Here is a 17882-nt window from a genome sequence, read left to right as displayed (position 1 = left end):
GAAAAAAAAATAACGTGATTCAGCCTGGAACTGACCAGATGTTCAGAAAACCTCCTGTTGCTGGAAACGTTTCAAGAAAATTTGCCTCCTTTAAACGGAAAGCGTTACTGGTTTTATTTGAAAACAGCCAAGACTTTTACAAAAGTTACAGTGAGAAACGAGCGATTTTTACCTCTCATGCCAAAATGACAAAGCAAAAACCAAACAGATAAACCCCCTAAAAACTATATAAGGAGAAGCAGAGAATGTCTAAGAACGAATAAAGACTCCGAGTAATCTACTTCTCATAATGTCGCAGCTAAGATGAAAACTCTTACTTTCTTTCCGTCTGAGGAGGAGCTGTTCTTCCGGGAGAGGTGCTGAAAACTTTGGTGGTTTGTTTAAGAGTTACAAAAAAAGACGTCTGACAGTGTCGTGGGAATTTCTGTGGGACTCCCCCCAACACTCACCCCTCCATCCCGTCTCTCAGCCACTCACACACACACACACACACACACACACACACACACACACACACACACACACACACACACACACACACACACACCCTCCCGGCTGCCCCCCACGCTCTTGCCTGCAGAGTTTTCCGTCCAGTGTCGGAGTAACATCGTAAACGAGGACCACCTGACGGTAAGTCCGGACTAAATGGAAGCAGCGGAGAAAACTCTCACTTACCGAGATGACACCGGACTTCACAGCAACAAGCTGCTTAAACATGCTAAAAAGGAGGACAGCAAGGACCAGCACACGGAGACAAACTGCAAGGAGTCCAATTATGTGGATCTGGACATGAGACCCGACGGGCTGAAGACGGTGAAAGTGACTTTCACCGGAGAGGGGAACCAGCTGTCTGTGATCAAAGCGGACAGCTCGAAGCAGGAGGAGAGCAAAACCGCCTCGGCCGAGTCCCCGCTGGAAACCCTGACCAAACTCCCCACCGCAGACCCGGACTCAGAGAGCGAGAAGCAGGCTGAGTTGGACTCCAGCGAGTGCAGCGACAGCGGTGAGCTGCGCTACACCGACATGTGTCTGAACGGCAAGAGCGACCCCGAGCTGTCCGAGTCCCACTACATCACCACGCATGAGATCCAGCTCACCGAGCTCGACCACGACGTGGACTACGACCTGGGCCGCGGGACCCGCTGGGAATTTGAGGACGGCAACCTGGTCTACGCCTTTGTGGATTACGCCTCATTCGAGAGCGACGACACCCAGGAGGGCACCCTGGTCGTGGAGCGCGGCCGGAGCCAGCCGAAGGCGCAGTCTAATCTTAGCGGAGCGGCTGTCAGCACCGAGCAGGAGGAGAGTGATCTGTGCGCCAGTTCGGATGAGAGTCTGTGCAGAACCCAGAGTGGCGGTGACCCGTCTGGAGGGAAGATCCACCTGTCGATTAAAACCTCCTCCAGGGCGGTGAACGATCCCGCAGGCGCGTTAGACAATAGCGCGCAGTGGTGCGCCAAACACCTTGGAGATGGGAGCCATTTCTCTTTTGTGAACCCTGGCGCCAGAGCGGGGCCCCTGTGCGATAGGGGTCAATATTTCATCCCGGCTCCGGGCCGTCAGCACCTTGCAACCAAACTGAGACGGAAAGATATTAATGAGTATTCCAGCGGAGCGTCCAGCTCTATCAGTGAGCTGGACGACGCTGATAAAGAGGTGCGTAACCTAACCGCAAAGTCTTTCCGAAGCTTGGCATGTCCGTACTTTGATGCCATCAATCTCAGCACTTCCAGTGAGTCATCCATGTCAGAATACGGCTTGAATAAGTGGTCAGCTTATGTGGACTGGAATTATGGAAATATTACACACAACACCTCCAGTGCAACACTGGAAATGAATAAGACAGTGCAGGACAGTAAGAGGAACAACAGATGCAAAACTGGCATGAAAGATCAACAGACAAGAATCTGTGCCCTGAACAAGAGAATTACTTCACAGCAGACATCTTCAGGCAGAACTCTCCAAATGAAGGAACAGTCAGCACAGCAAGGGGTCACACTAAATTTTCACTGTAATGTTGAATCCAGAACTCCCCGGAGCTCCAAGTGCTTCCAAAAGGATCGACCCAATGAAATGTTGGCCAGATCGGGGTGTGAGATGCAGTATCATCACACAGATACCTCGGGGGACACACACAAGAGGGCTATTTTTGCCTCGAGTCTGCTGAAAAATGTCATTTCCAAAAAAATGCAGTTTGAACAGGAACGCAAAATGGAGAGGGGAGAAATCTCAGACACTCACCCCTCAGGCTCCCCCTGTATTCACTACAGAGATCTGGAGGGCTTGAAGGAGAGGAGTGAGAGCAGCTTGCATGGCCAAAACTCAGAAATAAGAAACTCTGGGAACTCCCCTGAAGATCACAGATCCAGATCCAGCTCCTGTGGGCCTGCAGAGGAGACAAAGGGTGACAGAAAGGCTGCCGATTGTTCAGGAGAGCATCAAGAAACACCACAGGAGCCGCAGTCAGGGAAGGAGGCAGATTCAGCAAGAGAAAGTCTGGACTCTAGCAGCGTTCTGACGAAGCTTCTGTTTGTTCCAAACTGCCAGCTTCTTTCAAAAGACGGAGACCTGGCAGAGGGTTTAACCCCCAACACACCCGGCACAAGTGCAAAGACATGCGAGAAAGACCTGCAAAAGTTGCATGATCAAAATGCAGAAAGTAAAGAAAAACATGAGAGGGCGGGGAAAGCACCCGAGATCAAAATCTGCCTGAGAAACGTGAAAGAAAACAAAGGCTGCACTCTGAATATTGCAAATCTCCTAACACCCAAAATCAGTAACAACATCAACAAATACAGGGCAGCTGATAATGGCAGGTGTCATATTTTATCCTCAGGAGACAAGGCTCCGAGTTTCACCGTCAGAGACATCAGGGACACAAAGTGCAAATTTCAGACACCAATATATCACGTCAGGGATGTGCGTAAGTTAGTGAAAAGCTCGTACCGTTTTGTCTCTTTGAACAGAAGTGACCGTAGATGTTCCACAGTGGCCGAGGAGAAAACTAAAGTGGATGCAGAAAAAACATCCCCAATTGTGATCAAATGCAACTCTGTTAATACAAACATTAAACCAGAGTCAGGTGACACAACACGGGCACAAGTGGAGGTAGACAACATGCCTGACACCTCCTGTAGAGTTGCCACTGTTAAGGCAAGAGAAGGAAATCCCGATCAGCCAGAGATGCATCAAAATCTTGAGGCCAAACTGGAAACACAGAGACAGGATAGATTCACTGGGGAGACAAATGAAAGGAGAAATGACCCCGCAATGCCAAAACAAGATGCCCTAGAAAAGCTCAAGGCTGCAGTTAAAACCATGGAGCAGCTTTACGTTTTTGACAGGAATGAATGGAAGCGTAAAACCCAAGCCTCTCACCCGGTCGCAGACAGCCACGTGCTGCCACTCCTCACCGTGCAGGATCAGGGAGCTGCAGAAGAGCAGGAGGTGAAAAACAGTGGCAGGATCCCTCAGTTCCTCACAAACGGCAAAGAAATTCAGAAAAGCCAAGGAGATAGAAGATCTCTGAATATCATTCATGTTCCATACAACCATGACACTTTTAAAACACAATCGCAGCAAAGTAAAACCTTCACCAACAAAAGCGTTCTGCATTTTGCCAATAAGAAACACAGCAGCATAAATGCACAAGATTCTGCTTTGCAAGCATCCACTGTAGTGAGAAGCTCCAAAACGTCGACGATTAAACCAGCATCTGTGAAAATGGTGGATAAGGATAACGCCAAATCCAGTTTCACAGATCCCACCACTACAAAGGGTTTTCTGGACTCTGAGAACTACCTAACCATGCCAGGGATTGGTTGCACGAACGAAACCAAGCTCCTCAATCAGAAGGGGGATTCAAGTTTTAGCAAAACAAATTCAGGTGATAGCAAGGTGCCAGAGCAAAACAGGTCACATGTAACCTTGGACTGTCCATCTGCAACTATCTACCACCTTCCAACAGCAGCGACAAGTCCTCAAAAGCAGCAGCAGGTGTTACGCTTCTCCCCCTCCATCAATATGTCCCCAGCACCCTCCGGAGGAGAAATAGTCCCTCAAACCCAGCGCAAGATGCTCCTGGACCCCACAACTGGACATTATTACCTGGTGGACACTCCCATACTGGCCACCACCAAGAGACTTTTCGATCCAGAGACAGGCCAGTACGTGGATGTCCCCATGCCTCACTCACCCATCGCCTCCGTACCTTTTTCGCTACCCCCCCTAGCTCTCGCCCCCACCTACGTGGTCTACCCAGGCTTCATCTCTCCTACGTTGGCAGCCCAGGCGGTGATGCCGCAGTCCCCCTGTCACTCAGAGGATGCAGCAGGAGAAAGCATCAAAAGTAATCAGATGAGCCCAGAGAAGGCTTACTACAGCGCAACGGCAGAGGCTCAGCAGGGGCCGCTTCATCTGCCGCTGTCCACTAAAGGAGGGCCTGGAAGCTCTGACAAAAAGGCACTTATCAGCATCACAACACAGCAGGGTCCAAGAATCATCGCTCCACCCTCGTTTGATGGGAAAACTATGAGCTTTGTGGTTGAGCATCGGTGACCAAGAGGACTTCTCTTCACATATGTGAGTTAACATGAACATGAATAAATCAAACTAATCCAGACCAGAGTAAGGATCTTAGTCTAAATGTCAAAGTATTAACAGACCAGGTGTTAGAAGGAAAAGCGTTCATAAATCTGTCATGTGTCACATACTGTAGATCGTCCTGCAGACAGATGGGGAAAAAAGCCATGCAAACCATAGAGACAACGAGGAGGATAGTAATATAAGCGACATGTTTGAATTGCAATAAACTTGATTCTGTTTTTTTTTTTTTTTTTAAATAATAATACATTTCTATGTAAAAACACTTTGCAAAATAATCTTTAAATGCTAAAAAGTAAAAACATTTTGCAGACTTCATAACACAAAAAGTCCTCCAGCATTCAGGTAGTAAAAGCAAAAAAAAATAAAAAAATACACAAAGAGAATATAAAAGTTAAAATGTATTTTATAAAGGAAGATTTTTAGTCTTTTTTTTTTTTTTAACTTTCCAATGTTTGTGAGGTCCTCCATTTACCTGAATGGGAATTGAACAGGAATGGAGCAGCAGAGGAGAAAGCCCAGTGCTGCGCGGCTCTTTGTCCTGGTGGGGACAAAACAGTTGAGCTTTGAAGATCACCTCTAAAGTGCAAATGTGGAAACTGATACTGGAGAGATTCGCCACTGATGCACTGGAACCTGAGGATGAAGACTGGGCAGAGACAGAGATCCAGTTAAATCAAGATATTTTATGCTGCATCTTGTCAGCATTGATACAGCAGCGAATAATAATAATGGTTATTTGGCACTTATATTTACCTAATAACTACGGATCTGACCAGTCAGAGCAGCATTGGGGTATCACAAAGAAGCTCTGCCCTGAACAGTTTCACATTTTCATTTTAGAAACAACTTACCTGTGAGAGAAACTTACTCAACACAGACACAGTTTTGTAAACATTTTTATTTCAAACACACATAAAACTGTCTTTGCTGAATCTGTTTAGCTTGCTGGTGTCCATAGTCCGAAGATTAAACAGATTGAAATAAAAATACTTTATTCCAATAACATATTCTCACATTTAAACATCTGGTCAACATCCACCCTATAATTTGAATACAAATGAATAAAACCACATTAAGAATTTGGGATTCCTAACAGTTTTATTCCAATAAATACTTGTTTATCAGGTTGTGAAAAAAACTTTTAGTTAGTAATCCATGACTTCCTGTCTCTGGTATATCAATATGACCTGACACACAGTTCTCTTGATCATCTTATAAATTGAAAAGGCAGGGAAACGTGTGGAAAAATAGATAAGGGTATAAATGTGAATAGCAATGCAATAGAAATGATTGGAAGTGTCTTGTTAGCAAAACTGGTTGTGCAAAGTTTTCAATTTGTTATATGTGCAGAAATTTTTCTTCATTTAACTTAAATTCAGTTCAAAAGTACTTTATTGTTCCCACAGGTTGCAATAAAAAGTATGAATCCATCTATAGGGCAAGAAAAATTAGCAACAAATCACAACAAAATTGTAATAACTGCAAAGCATTAATATCTCAAGGCAAAACTAAATATTACAACTGAAGGTTCAAAACATATTTAAAAAACAACAAAAGGCGCAAAATACACAGGAATTTCAAATTCAACACAAGCAAAAAAATTGGAATATAGAGGAAATGTTACCAATAAGCATTGAGAGCACAATTAAGAGGAGAAAATGAATCATCCTGGCAGGACATTTTCTCATTAGATTTTACTTATTGTGCTGTTTTTGAGTTTTCCCAATTTTCTCCAAGCAGCAATGTACCTGCTGTAGCACTTTAGCAGCACTCTGACAGTGTTAATAGACTTGCAGTAGCTCCATGACAGGTAACTTGACTCCCCTGAGAGATTGGATTTTCATCCTTGAGGCCTTTCTTTTTTTCTGCATTACACATCGTCGGACTATTTTAATAGTGTGAGGCGAGTTTGTTTACATGGTTTATTCTCAGGGTGTCGCTGGAAACTATTCCAGTTAGTGACGCCTTAACATTAAGTTATTCTTAATCAGCCATTAAGGTTTTTAATTTCCTATATAGCATTACAGATCACTATTCTGTTCATCCCTTAGGCAGGTTTACTAGCGCCTGAAGTGAAGCATTTTGTTAGAAAGAGTCATTTTATTAGAAAAGCAAAATAAGGCAATGATAGGAAGCAGCTTAAACATATTCTTATGTATTGGTTTACACATAATGGATGTTACATTTCAACAGCTATTTTCTCTGTATGTCCCAGAATCTGGATGAGTGAGCCTTAGTTTTTAATGATCAGATATCCACAGTTAAAGTTTTATGTCTTTTGGGATTACCAAAAGTATTTTTCTCTTCTACATGCCAAATTATGAGGTTTTTAGAAAGCGTTTTAGTTCAGAGTCAGAAGCTTCGATTCATTTGGATGACTATGCTAAGATGATATGATGATGATGTCATGGCTTTATAAGCTTCTGATAAGTTGATATATAACATCTGAGTTAATTGGAGGCATTGGAGATGCAATTTAAGGCAACACTGCAGCATAATGCTTCCTTAATTGCCATAATGGAAAAAAAAATTAAAAATCAAAAGAAATCAACCAAGATACCAGGGAGAGAATTTTGGACCTCCACAAATCTCGTTCATACTTGGCAGATGAGGACCGTATCCACCGCCATACAACTGTTTTGGTCCCATAAGACAGTTTTGTATGTTTTACAATTAATTGCCCACCTACATCATTCACACCGGTTACACAACATCTCTCATAATGCAAGCTGTACTTGTGGAAGAATTAGATGTAATAAGGGGTTATAAAAACCCAAGTCAGCCCCACCACTGGGTTCCCAAGTGCATATTTTGCACAAATAGTTCATAAAGCACTTGAGAGAACAGTTGCTAACATCCAGAAATAGTTTGTAGAAGTGCAGTTTACCAGCACACTGATGGCAAATTACAACGCTGTGGGTCCAGCACAGTTGCCCCACTTTATCCTCAAAATGATGTCCCACACCAGTCTCCAACCTGCTTAATTGCACTGTGTGTTTGGTAGTAAATAGGTCTTCTGATAATAAACAAGAAGGTGCATAGATGCTAAACTGATACACACCTGGAAAGTAAAACACAGAGAAAAACTACAGTGACTTTTGAGAAATTGTTCACATGAGCCAGTAGGAAGGTTCTGAGATTAGAGAGTTTTATAAGATTTGTGGCTCAAAGATTAATTTGGTGCAGGTAAGAGTGAAGCTGTCCATCAAAGCCCAAAACAGCGGCTAAAAAAACTAACGTTTAGGTTAAGTTTTACTATTTCATCCTTTAAGCCAGAAAAAGATGAAATATCAAAATGTTTTGAAGGCATATTTAATACGAGCAGTAGCTTTTTTCACTCCCCTAATCAGATGGTAATGCGTAGTTTATAATGTCTAAACCTACACACTTTCTTTTTATGTTCTAAAATCAAATCAGATGGTAAAGGTGTTTGTCCCTATTAACGGCACAAACATGAAACAAATTCAGGTCTAGTGGGCTGTAACTTTACTGTTCTTATAGTTATTTTCTTCATGGATTCATTGAAGTTTATTTTCACTGTGATTGATACAAATACGACAACTTGGTTTCCCTAAAGTAAAGGAACAGGACAACAAAAAGGAAAACAACAAAGTTGGTCACATAATGCAACATAGCATTTTTTTTGTTAAAATAAATAAAGAAGTCACTATGAATAAAATAATACTGCAGATAATTTAGAAATAGGTTATTGATATCACACGTGTTATGCCACTTATCTGTGTTGTACATGTGTCTGCATTTATGTGTGTTCTGGGTTGGTGGCCAAATCCCTCAGAAAGAAGCTGTTACTCATCCTGTTAATTACGGTGTGCAGTACATTTTCCCTGACAAAAGGGGATAATACAAGAAGCAATCAGAGTGAGCCTGGTCCAAACTGATACAGAATATAGAGTATAGCTCCTAAAATCTTCCCATCAGTTCTGCATACCCACAACAGATCCCCCTCGTTGTTCACACTAACTCCTTCAAAAAGAAAAGGTTTCTATTGAGTTTCCTTTACCAGGCAGGAGGGGTTCAAAAATCCTGGTGAGGTCTTTAAATCCTGGAAAACGCTGCCCTTAGTTTCCACCTCTAGTCATTAATCAAGAGTAGATACATTCTCAGCTTCCTAAAATCCACAATGTGGACTTCATTCCTTTATGGGACCTGATTATGACCTCCTGCCTTCAGGAGGTCATTCATATGGTCATTCATATTTCAGTATCACGAGCTGAAATATAACCAAGTCTACCATAGAGTTATTTAACTGTGTGAGTGTATATACCTTCAAAACTTTTAAAGCTATAATAGCGGCTTGACTTTAAAACTAAACAATGAGCCATTGCCAAGATTATCCTCTGAACCATTTAAATTTGTAATTCTTTCTCAGATGTACACACTCACACCTTGTAGCTAATGTGTCAGAGCAAGAACACAACTGCAAGAGAGTGGGGGATACATGTCGGCCGAGAGCGTGGCAGCCAGAGGCCTAGTATGGGGTTGAGTAGTGGTGTGAGGGCTACATGAGATGTGAGGAGCCGGCGCTGGTCTCTCATGCAGTTGGGTTGGGGGGGATTCGGGAGGGGCTCTTGGGGCATGGCTGGAATAGTGATGCAGGAGGAAAAGGTCAGGCAATGCAAAGTATTTGTTGTGCTGATGCAGGGAGAGGACAGCTGCTTGGAGAGATCAGATGCTGCTGCAGCTCTGGCTCGGGAGCGAGTCTGTCGGACTGCGAGAGGGTCAACTTTTTATAGCCCCCCTAACACCATGCCAGACCCCTTCCTGCACCACTGCCTATTACTAAATGCGGAGAAGGAGTTAGAAAACACTGTTGACTTTATTTCATTCCCTCTGTGTAAACTAATCGATTAGTTTCAACATAAGCATGATTGGTTAAATGTAGTGAGCCAAAAGGCTAACTACAATATTGCACTGCTTTTTTTTTCTTCTGTTTTGTTACATTAAAAGCACAAACTTCAATTTGTGTTTTAGTGGAGTAGTGATAGACCAACACAGGCAAGAATAACTGTGAGCTGGAGGGAGAAATGTAAATAAAAAATACAGATGCCTTCTGTTTAATATGACTTTTTTTAATGTCTTCTTAATTATCTCCTACTTTAACTTGTTTGACTAATCAAGCAGGGGACATTAATAAAAATGTGCATTCTAAGTGAAAATCAGAACATCCTCCCTCCTAATAATTAATCTTACATCATTTAATTTAAATAACTTCAGTGAGATGCTTCTTCATCTACCAGTCTTTGACATCAGTCCGAAGAATGCTTTTCTAGTTCTTCACTTTCAGCTGGGAGATGTTTAAGGGTTTCTTCCACAAACAGTTCATTTCAACTCACATCTCAATGAAATCAAGATCTAGATCTCAGCCAATCTTTTGTGGATGTGTGGATTTGTTTTGAGTCACCGTCCTCTCGCAGGTTGACTTTTAATATCGGAGATGATCTCCCATTTTCCTCAAGCAATCTCTGATAGTACAATTCATGGTGGATTCTACATTGGCGGTTCGATCCTGATGCACCAAAGTGTCACAACAAATTTACTTTTAGCTCTGTGCTTCACAGTTGGAGGTTATTTCATTGCTATGTTGGAGTTCTGTCACTGCAGAAGACTCCCCTGCTGAAGACAGAATATGATGAAGATTGCTTAAAGTTACAGAAGATTTGAACAGACCAGTGAAGGTCAAAGCTAAGCGTTTTGGGTGTCAGCGTACACAACATATATGCACAATAGTTCTGCACAACAAACCTAAAAGCTGCTTAAATGGCCCAATAAATCACTTCACTTGTAAGAAATTTAAATTCCATTGAAAGAGGAAAGGAATATCCCCCCGAATCTTCAAGATTCAAAGAATTCATCTGGAGGAATGCGTCAAAATTACACCTGAACAATGAATTCACTAATTTATATAGATGTCTTGAAGTTACCATTACCAAGAAAAGTTTTTACCTACAAAGTAAACACAATTCTGTAAACATGCTAACTATTCAATGCCCCGTATCATTTGAATGTTTACCCATAACATTTCGTTGTTAGCTATTGGTGGACTAATTTGTGTGAAAAACGTAAAAACTGGAGTACATTCTATATATTTATTTTATTCATTCATCATTTATATAATTAAAAAATGGTTCACTTAACAATTATAAACTACTTACAGGATTCCTGTATCGCAATAATCCCAATAAAACTCATTTAAACTTGTGGTTTTGAAAACACAAAAGCTGTGGAGAAGTATTCACAGGTCAAGAGCTGTGAAGAACTTTGGAAGCCACTTGAATATCAACACAATGAACAATTTAGGAAAACTGTATTTTTGGCTCATTCATTCTTTCTTTTCTTTCATTTTCAGATAGCTCTGCTGAGGAATCCGCCTTCATTCACTGTAAGTGGAGTTTTCATCCTGTGACCCGCTCTCTGGACAACTTCCACCATCAGCCCTTCACCTGCCTCTCTCTGTTCTGCCGTTTGTTTTTGTGTTTTGTTTTTTTTCTGTATGCATTGTAGCACTTTATAGATATGAATCGTAGAGATACTTTCCATTCAGGTGATGTGTAGATTGGTCTGTATTCAAATACCATGTGTGCCCTGCAGTCTATTCAAAAGGAAACAGTCACAATAAAATGTTATTTACGGCCAATCTGTTTTATTAATACGTTAATGGTAATATGTATTTAAAGTTAGACTGTGTTTATTTGATAAAGCACAATATACTCACATGAGTAAAATTTATGTACATAAAAAATAAAAAGTAGCATCATTAAAGTCAGAATGTTTGTTTCTAGAACATGGTAGTCTTCTGTCACCTGCTTGATGACAATAAACACTAGATATGCTATTATTAACTATCTAATCCATAATGTCATGGCTCTTAATAGAGGGATCATAAAGGTATAATTTAATACAAACCAAATTTATTGTCGAGACACATTTGCTTGCTAGCTTGTGCTCTTATCACTATTTTATTGACGGTTTGCTAAAAACACAACTAAAAAGAAAAGTTTCTGATTTCAGCAGAGAAATTGTAGCAAACTGGAAGTTAGATTTTTCTCTTCCTGGTCGATCCGTTACTGAAGGTCACAAGGGGAACAGAGTCAGTCACAAATTCAAAACATTCTTTCTGGGGAATCCTGCTGTTTGATGTTACTGAAATCCTGGAGCGATCACATGTTGTCACCTGGTTGCTTTAATGTATTTATGGTGACCTAGAAGAAAAATAATTTGTGTTTTTGTTGTCAAGGATATTCTAAATGAAGTAGAGATTGCCCATTTGAATGAGGCTTAAATAAAATAAATAAAGTTAGATATTTATTATCAAAATTCTAATTATTTTTGGAATAACTAAAATCAGAAGATTGCTGCAATGTGCATTTAATGTGAACGCTGGGATGTTTGGAAAATGCACCAGCAGCCTTTGGCGGCATATCATAGCGGTGTGGTGGTTTGAGGCAAATAGGGGAAAATTAACTATTGGAAAGCCAATGACTGACAACTCTAATGTTGGGTAGGGTGGCATACCAGACCTTACACCCCATCCATATGTTTGTATTTTCTAGCTTTGACCAATAAGTAGAAAATATCCAGAGCAGTTGTCCCAGTGCAGCATCTTTGTTTCATTTGTAGGTGGTTTTGACAAGCTTGGAAGCATTTTACTATGGTATTTCCCATCTGTTTGGCAAAAATGCAATTGTTGAAGTACCAAGACTTGAACATTTTGAGGTTTCTCACCAATTAAGACTGCCACTCCTGTTCTAAAATCTGTGTGGTCAAAGTTTCCTCAGGAGCTAAGTAGATTAAATGCTGAGAAATAAGCTGTTTTTGGCTTGTGATGCTAAATAAAAATATGTTTCTAGTGTGAAGACTAGAAACCTGATGATGAGTAGGTTTGGCATAACACATTTCTGAGATTTGAGCTTTACCTAATGAATGATGTCTATAAACCTAGGCACCAGTTTAAACTCATGAAGATAATAAATTAAGGATAAATTTGATATTTTTGAAAGAAACTCAGCTTAATCATCCTTCAAAATAAAACTCCGGTCTTTCAAGTTTAAGAGAGGCTGGTGTTAGAGTTTGTTTCTCTAGGCTGATGTTGACTCAGCATAGATATAATTGTATATATGTGCAACAATTATTACTTTTTTATGTGACACAATGGTATAATTCAGACATGGTAAGTTATTTTATTGAACTGAGTAGCTTTAAGCAAATCATCTCTCTCTATTGGCACACATATATATAGATAAATATAATTCTGACCTATCAATAATATCTATTGGGCTCTTGTTCAGATTCCTGTGGAGGCATTCCTGACACATCCAAGTAGAAATAAAAGATCAGAGGATGGGCCCAGAATACTCTGAAGGAGTTACATACCCTGTCCTGCACTGGAATGTCTCAAGGTCCTCCAGGAAAAAACTGGAAATGTTGCTGAATGGAAAGAGTCATGGACCAGCAGAGGGGAAAAAATGTCGTATTAGCCCATGCTGTACTATACTTTGGCATACAGTATCAGCATGCCAAAGTGTAAAATGAACGTTGAATCCCCAAAAAGTAATGACTCCAAAGTCTAAATAGATATGGACTTGTTAGAGTTGTCTTAATAAAAGATGAGATCATGTGGATTACTGCTGGGTAAAAGTCCTCTAAACTACTTTCAACAGTGTAGTTTTGCATAAAAAAAGGCTTTAAACACTTGTGATCTTTCACACTTATCTGAGGAAAGGGACCATTTACTGAATGTTGAATCACTCCAGACCTTCTGCTGCAGTGTGTCTGGTCCATTACATGTGTAAAATCATTACATTTATTTTCAAGTAAACAACAGTCATTTCAAAAGAATCTGGTTTTCCTTTGTGTGCTGCCACTAAACCCTTCCACAGTAACCTATTGGTATCAATCAGCTTTTCTGCTCACATCAACTCCTTGTTGCGGCCAGTGAAATGCGCCTTAATGCCCACCAGCATGATGTATAAATGAAGTGTTTTATTATTATTATTATTATTATTATTATTATTATTATTATTATTATTATTATTATTATTATTATTATTATTATTATTATTATTATTATTATTATTATTATTATTATTTCCTTGATGCACACCTCTTGCTTTTACTGTTGAGGTGAGATGAGTAACACTATGCATGTTGCTCAGATGAAAACAGAGCTTCGACTCAGATTTAGCACTGAGCTCAGGTCACTATAAGTAGCGTCGGGCCTAATGAGTCGGAGCCAACTGAGACATTTACAGGATAACTTCCTCTATTTGTCTTGGTTCAGTTTACACTTTTGTGTAATGAGATGGGAGTGGGTGTGCTCGCGTCTGAATGTGTCCGTGTTTGTGGTCGCGAGCTATGCGTGGCATTCGAGCATTCTGTGAGCACAACGAGGAGTTGCGTTACTTCCCTGCAAACAGGATCGCACATGTGTACATGTGTGAAGCGTGTCTTTACGATTAGCACACACTGTAATACCAGGTTTTAAAGACACTTTAGAGCGAGCTGTTTGGTGCAAAACTATAATTACAATTACTATCCAAAATGAATTAATGAGGGGGGGTTTTTCCCCCTCCTTGATTCTGTCTTTTTCGATATTTAAACAAGAATATTTTGATTCTTTTTAATACATTTTCTGTCCTGTTTCCCACTGAATATGCAGCAGGGCCTCATTGGTCTTTGTGCTAACATGAACCAGCATCCCTCTGAGCATAATACCAACTGTAGATTTGCTATTTGCAGAATATTTCAAAACTAAGCACAAACTAAAAGGTATTTGGAGCTGCTGGTCAGTCTACTTACCTCCGTTTAAAATACATATCGTTTCCCAAACTCGTGCCCTAAAAGTTTATTTTACTAAGATTAGTCCAGGTTTTGAACACATTTTGTTAACTTTTCTGAAGGGTTTGCTCTCAAGAGCCTAATTGACAGTGCAATGTTTGATGCAGTTTGAGGTGCATTGTAGCCTGAAGCTGTTGGGAACAGTTTAAATCAAGCTACTGAGACCTAAACAACCTGTAAGAAAACAAACACAGATCACCTGAAAACTTGACATGGCGTTTCCAGTGTTGGATGACTGAAAAAAAAATTGCATTTCTCTAATTTTTAAGATCTTTTAAGCTCATTTTACTGGAACGTGTGAAATTTGAAATGTAAATTTTATTTCATTTTATTTTCTAAATATTGCACTTGGGCGGTCACCAAAAAATAACAGCACTAACTGTAAATGGCTGTAACCGTGGGTGACAAAAGCACTATTGAGACATTTTTATCTACCATTTTTATTCTTTATGTAAAGAATAAGATGCAGGTTATGTTATACAGTACCTTCCAAAAGTATTAATACCTTTGGTCAAAATATTTTGTTGGAATTTTATGTGATAGATCAACAATAAGATGTCTAGTACATCTTATTGTTATGCGCCATAAGGGGAATAAAGGGAATACAATGCTGCAAAATAATAATAATAATACTTTTTTTTTTACAAATAAATATTTTTATTGGTGAACCTTTGACCCTGTCTCAGGTCAAAGGTTCACCAACAGGCCTGTCTTTAGCGCCACCCATCTTCCCTGTTGTGAAAGAACAGCACTCCCACAGCATGATGCTGCCACCACAATGTGTCATGTTGAGGATTGTGTGCTCATGATGATGTTGGTTCTTCATCACACAACATTTTGCATGGAATATCAAAACAAATGAGGATGTTTTGGTTGAATAGCCCCTTTCAGCCCCTCTCCTATTGTTTGAAAATAAAGTAAATTTTTTTTCTCAGACCTCACAATTATGTCCTCCTTGGCATTAATCTATCAAATAAAATCCTAATAAACCTTTCAAGAATGTGGCTGTGATGTGTTGAAAGGATAAAATAGGATGAATACATTTGCAAGGCTCTGTATGTTTTGAAACTTTGTCAAGGAGAACTTCAGGATCATGGCATCGCGTGTGAATGACGCATCAACGCAGGAGCACTTCTTATTTTTTGCTTTCAAAAATGAGGCATACAGAGAGGATAATCTGTCTGAAATTGGTGTCATTGCTGAATTAAGCAGCATATGAATCATGAATCATAAATGGTGCCGGTGATGTTCTGTACTATTCACATGCCATGTCATGATATCTGACGGGATTTCAGGGTTAAACATGGGAAAATGACAGCATCAGTGTTTTGTGTAGCGGACGAGGAAAGTGTTAACGTGAGATGGTCTGAGATACGTGTATACAGAAGGTTTAAAAATAAGTCGCACAGGACTGAACTCTGTTTGAATTGATGCCATCACTGATTTAAAACTGCCGTCTGTGGCTGTGAAGAAGACAAAGGTCAGGATGAAAAGGAAAGGGAAAATTCTTTGAAAAGGGAAAGTGAATGCAAATTTAGCATTTCCTGCAACATTCGCTGTACTGAAAAGAATAAGTGTGATGGATGGATGTAATGTAGACTGATACATTTACATTTGTTTGCAATAAATGTAAAAATGCGAGACACTGAAACTATTTTCTATCCTTTCTTCACGCCACTCATTCGTCAAGCCGGTAATTTAGAAAGAACTTTTGTTTTTAGTAAACTGAACATCCGGCTCCATCGATGTTTAACTTTTCATTATCAGAATCTACTATTTACACTTTTACGTGATTTGTTCAAATCCTAATTTAAGATAAAAAAACAAACAAATTATGACTTTTATAAGAACAAGTAAGCCCGTATACTTGCTTTAAATCTAACTCTGCCTGACTTCTGAATTTAACTCAAACTTTTCCTCTTGTTGTACAAAATGAATTCTTATGCATTCATATTATAAACTACAAAAGTAGGATACTGTGTGTTTAGTTCATTAATGTTTTGTTATAATAAATTGTACTTGCAATTCATTTTATTGTGCCAAATCTTTCAGAAAAATAGTAAAGTGTTACATCAATGTTAACAGGCCGTTAACTAACCAAGAACACATTTGAACACAAATGCACAAAATAAGATCAAATAACTTCAAAATAACATAGGTGAGAGGCAATCAAGTAGATTTATGGCAGCAGAAGAACACGTTTGGCATGCGCCGTGCGTGCGAGGTTAGCTTTCTGGTGACAGTGAAACATCACCCGGTGGTGCTTAAGTTTAACCTGACAGTTTGCTGCTGTGTTTACTTGGTTGCCGTGGATGCAGTGAGACTGGCAGACACCCGCTTGCCCCCAGCTGCTCCCTGTGCTTTCTAAAGAATCTACATCAGGGCCCAGTTGTTGCTTTTGGATGCCAGCAGGGGCTCTGATGTCACAGTTGTGACACGGGAAGACTCAAGATTTATGGCCTTACCTGGATCAGCGAGGGAGTGTCATGTTTAGGCCGTCAAAGTATGTCTTCTCTCTGCAGACTTTTGCTAAAATTGTCTGAGTTATGTTTCCTTGAAACAGTCCTAGAACCAAAGTACATGGATTTTAGCATATTTATTATCTGTCGGATGAATTGATAACATTTACATGCTGAAATAGTTTTTATTCAACAGATAGAAGGAAAACGCTGCCGTTTGCCATCATTAACGCCGTCCATGTAAAAATCTGAGTTAATTCATCTTGAGTCATACACATAGCTACATAGTGGAAATGCAAAGTTAAATCTGTGATCAGAATTAAACAATAATTGAATCTGGCACAAGATATATTCAGACTGCCAAAACTGAAAACTCATTTTGGTTCTGAAAATCTGAAGATGTGGCCTGCACTGGCCCCCGTACCTCACCTCACCTCACCTCGCCTCACCTCACCTCACCTCGCCTCGCCTCGCCTCGCCTCACCTCACCTCACCTCGCCTCGCCTCACCTCACCTCGCCTCACCTCACCTCGCCTCGCCTCGCCTCACCGTCTGCAATTTGTTTGGCCCTTCTAAGCAAAATTCCTCAAGCTCACTCAAATTGAAAGAATAACATCAGTTTTCAAGTCTTACCATAAGTTATAATCGACTTAGGCTGGGCCGTACACATAAATATGCTTTTATCCGTTTCCATTCAGTTGTGGCCGTGGCCAAGTCTCTTGTAGGTTCTTCTTCTACGTGGCTCCCATTTCCTCTACAAGCGAGGCTGTTCCGTTTCTGTTTTGATGAACTGTAGGTAAATTACAGAATGCTACCTGATCTGTTTGCTACTTTCTTGAGCTCAGTGATGCAGTTTATTCACTGATGTTCTCTAATGATCCTCTGAGGTCTTCACACAACAGATAAATTCATGCAGAGACCAGATTATGCAGAGATGGTCTCTGTTTACAAATTAGAGGGATG

The 17882-nt window shown here is 40.3% G+C and overlaps 1 protein-coding gene across 1 annotated transcript; it reads left to right on the top strand.

The window, feature by feature from the left end:
- The first annotated feature begins 571 nt into the window (after nt 1-571).
- Nucleotides 572-16111, top strand: LOC122829412 (uncharacterized protein C4orf54 homolog). The gene is made up of 2 exons (XM_044113944.1): nt 572-4581; nt 10973-16111. The coding sequence occupies exon 1, from the start codon at nt 646-648 to the stop codon at nt 4555-4557; it is 3912 nt and encodes a 1303-aa protein (XP_043969879.1). The 5' UTR covers nt 572-645; the 3' UTR covers nt 4558-4581; nt 10973-16111.
- Nucleotides 16112-17882: the final 1771 nt, after the last annotated feature.

Source organism: Gambusia affinis, linkage group LG04 (genome assembly GCF_019740435.1).
Source record: "Gambusia affinis linkage group LG04, SWU_Gaff_1.0, whole genome shotgun sequence".
Classification (NCBI taxonomy): Eukaryota; Metazoa; Chordata; class Actinopteri; order Cyprinodontiformes; family Poeciliidae; genus Gambusia; species Gambusia affinis.
This window is presented reverse-complemented; position numbering and strand designations above follow the sequence as displayed.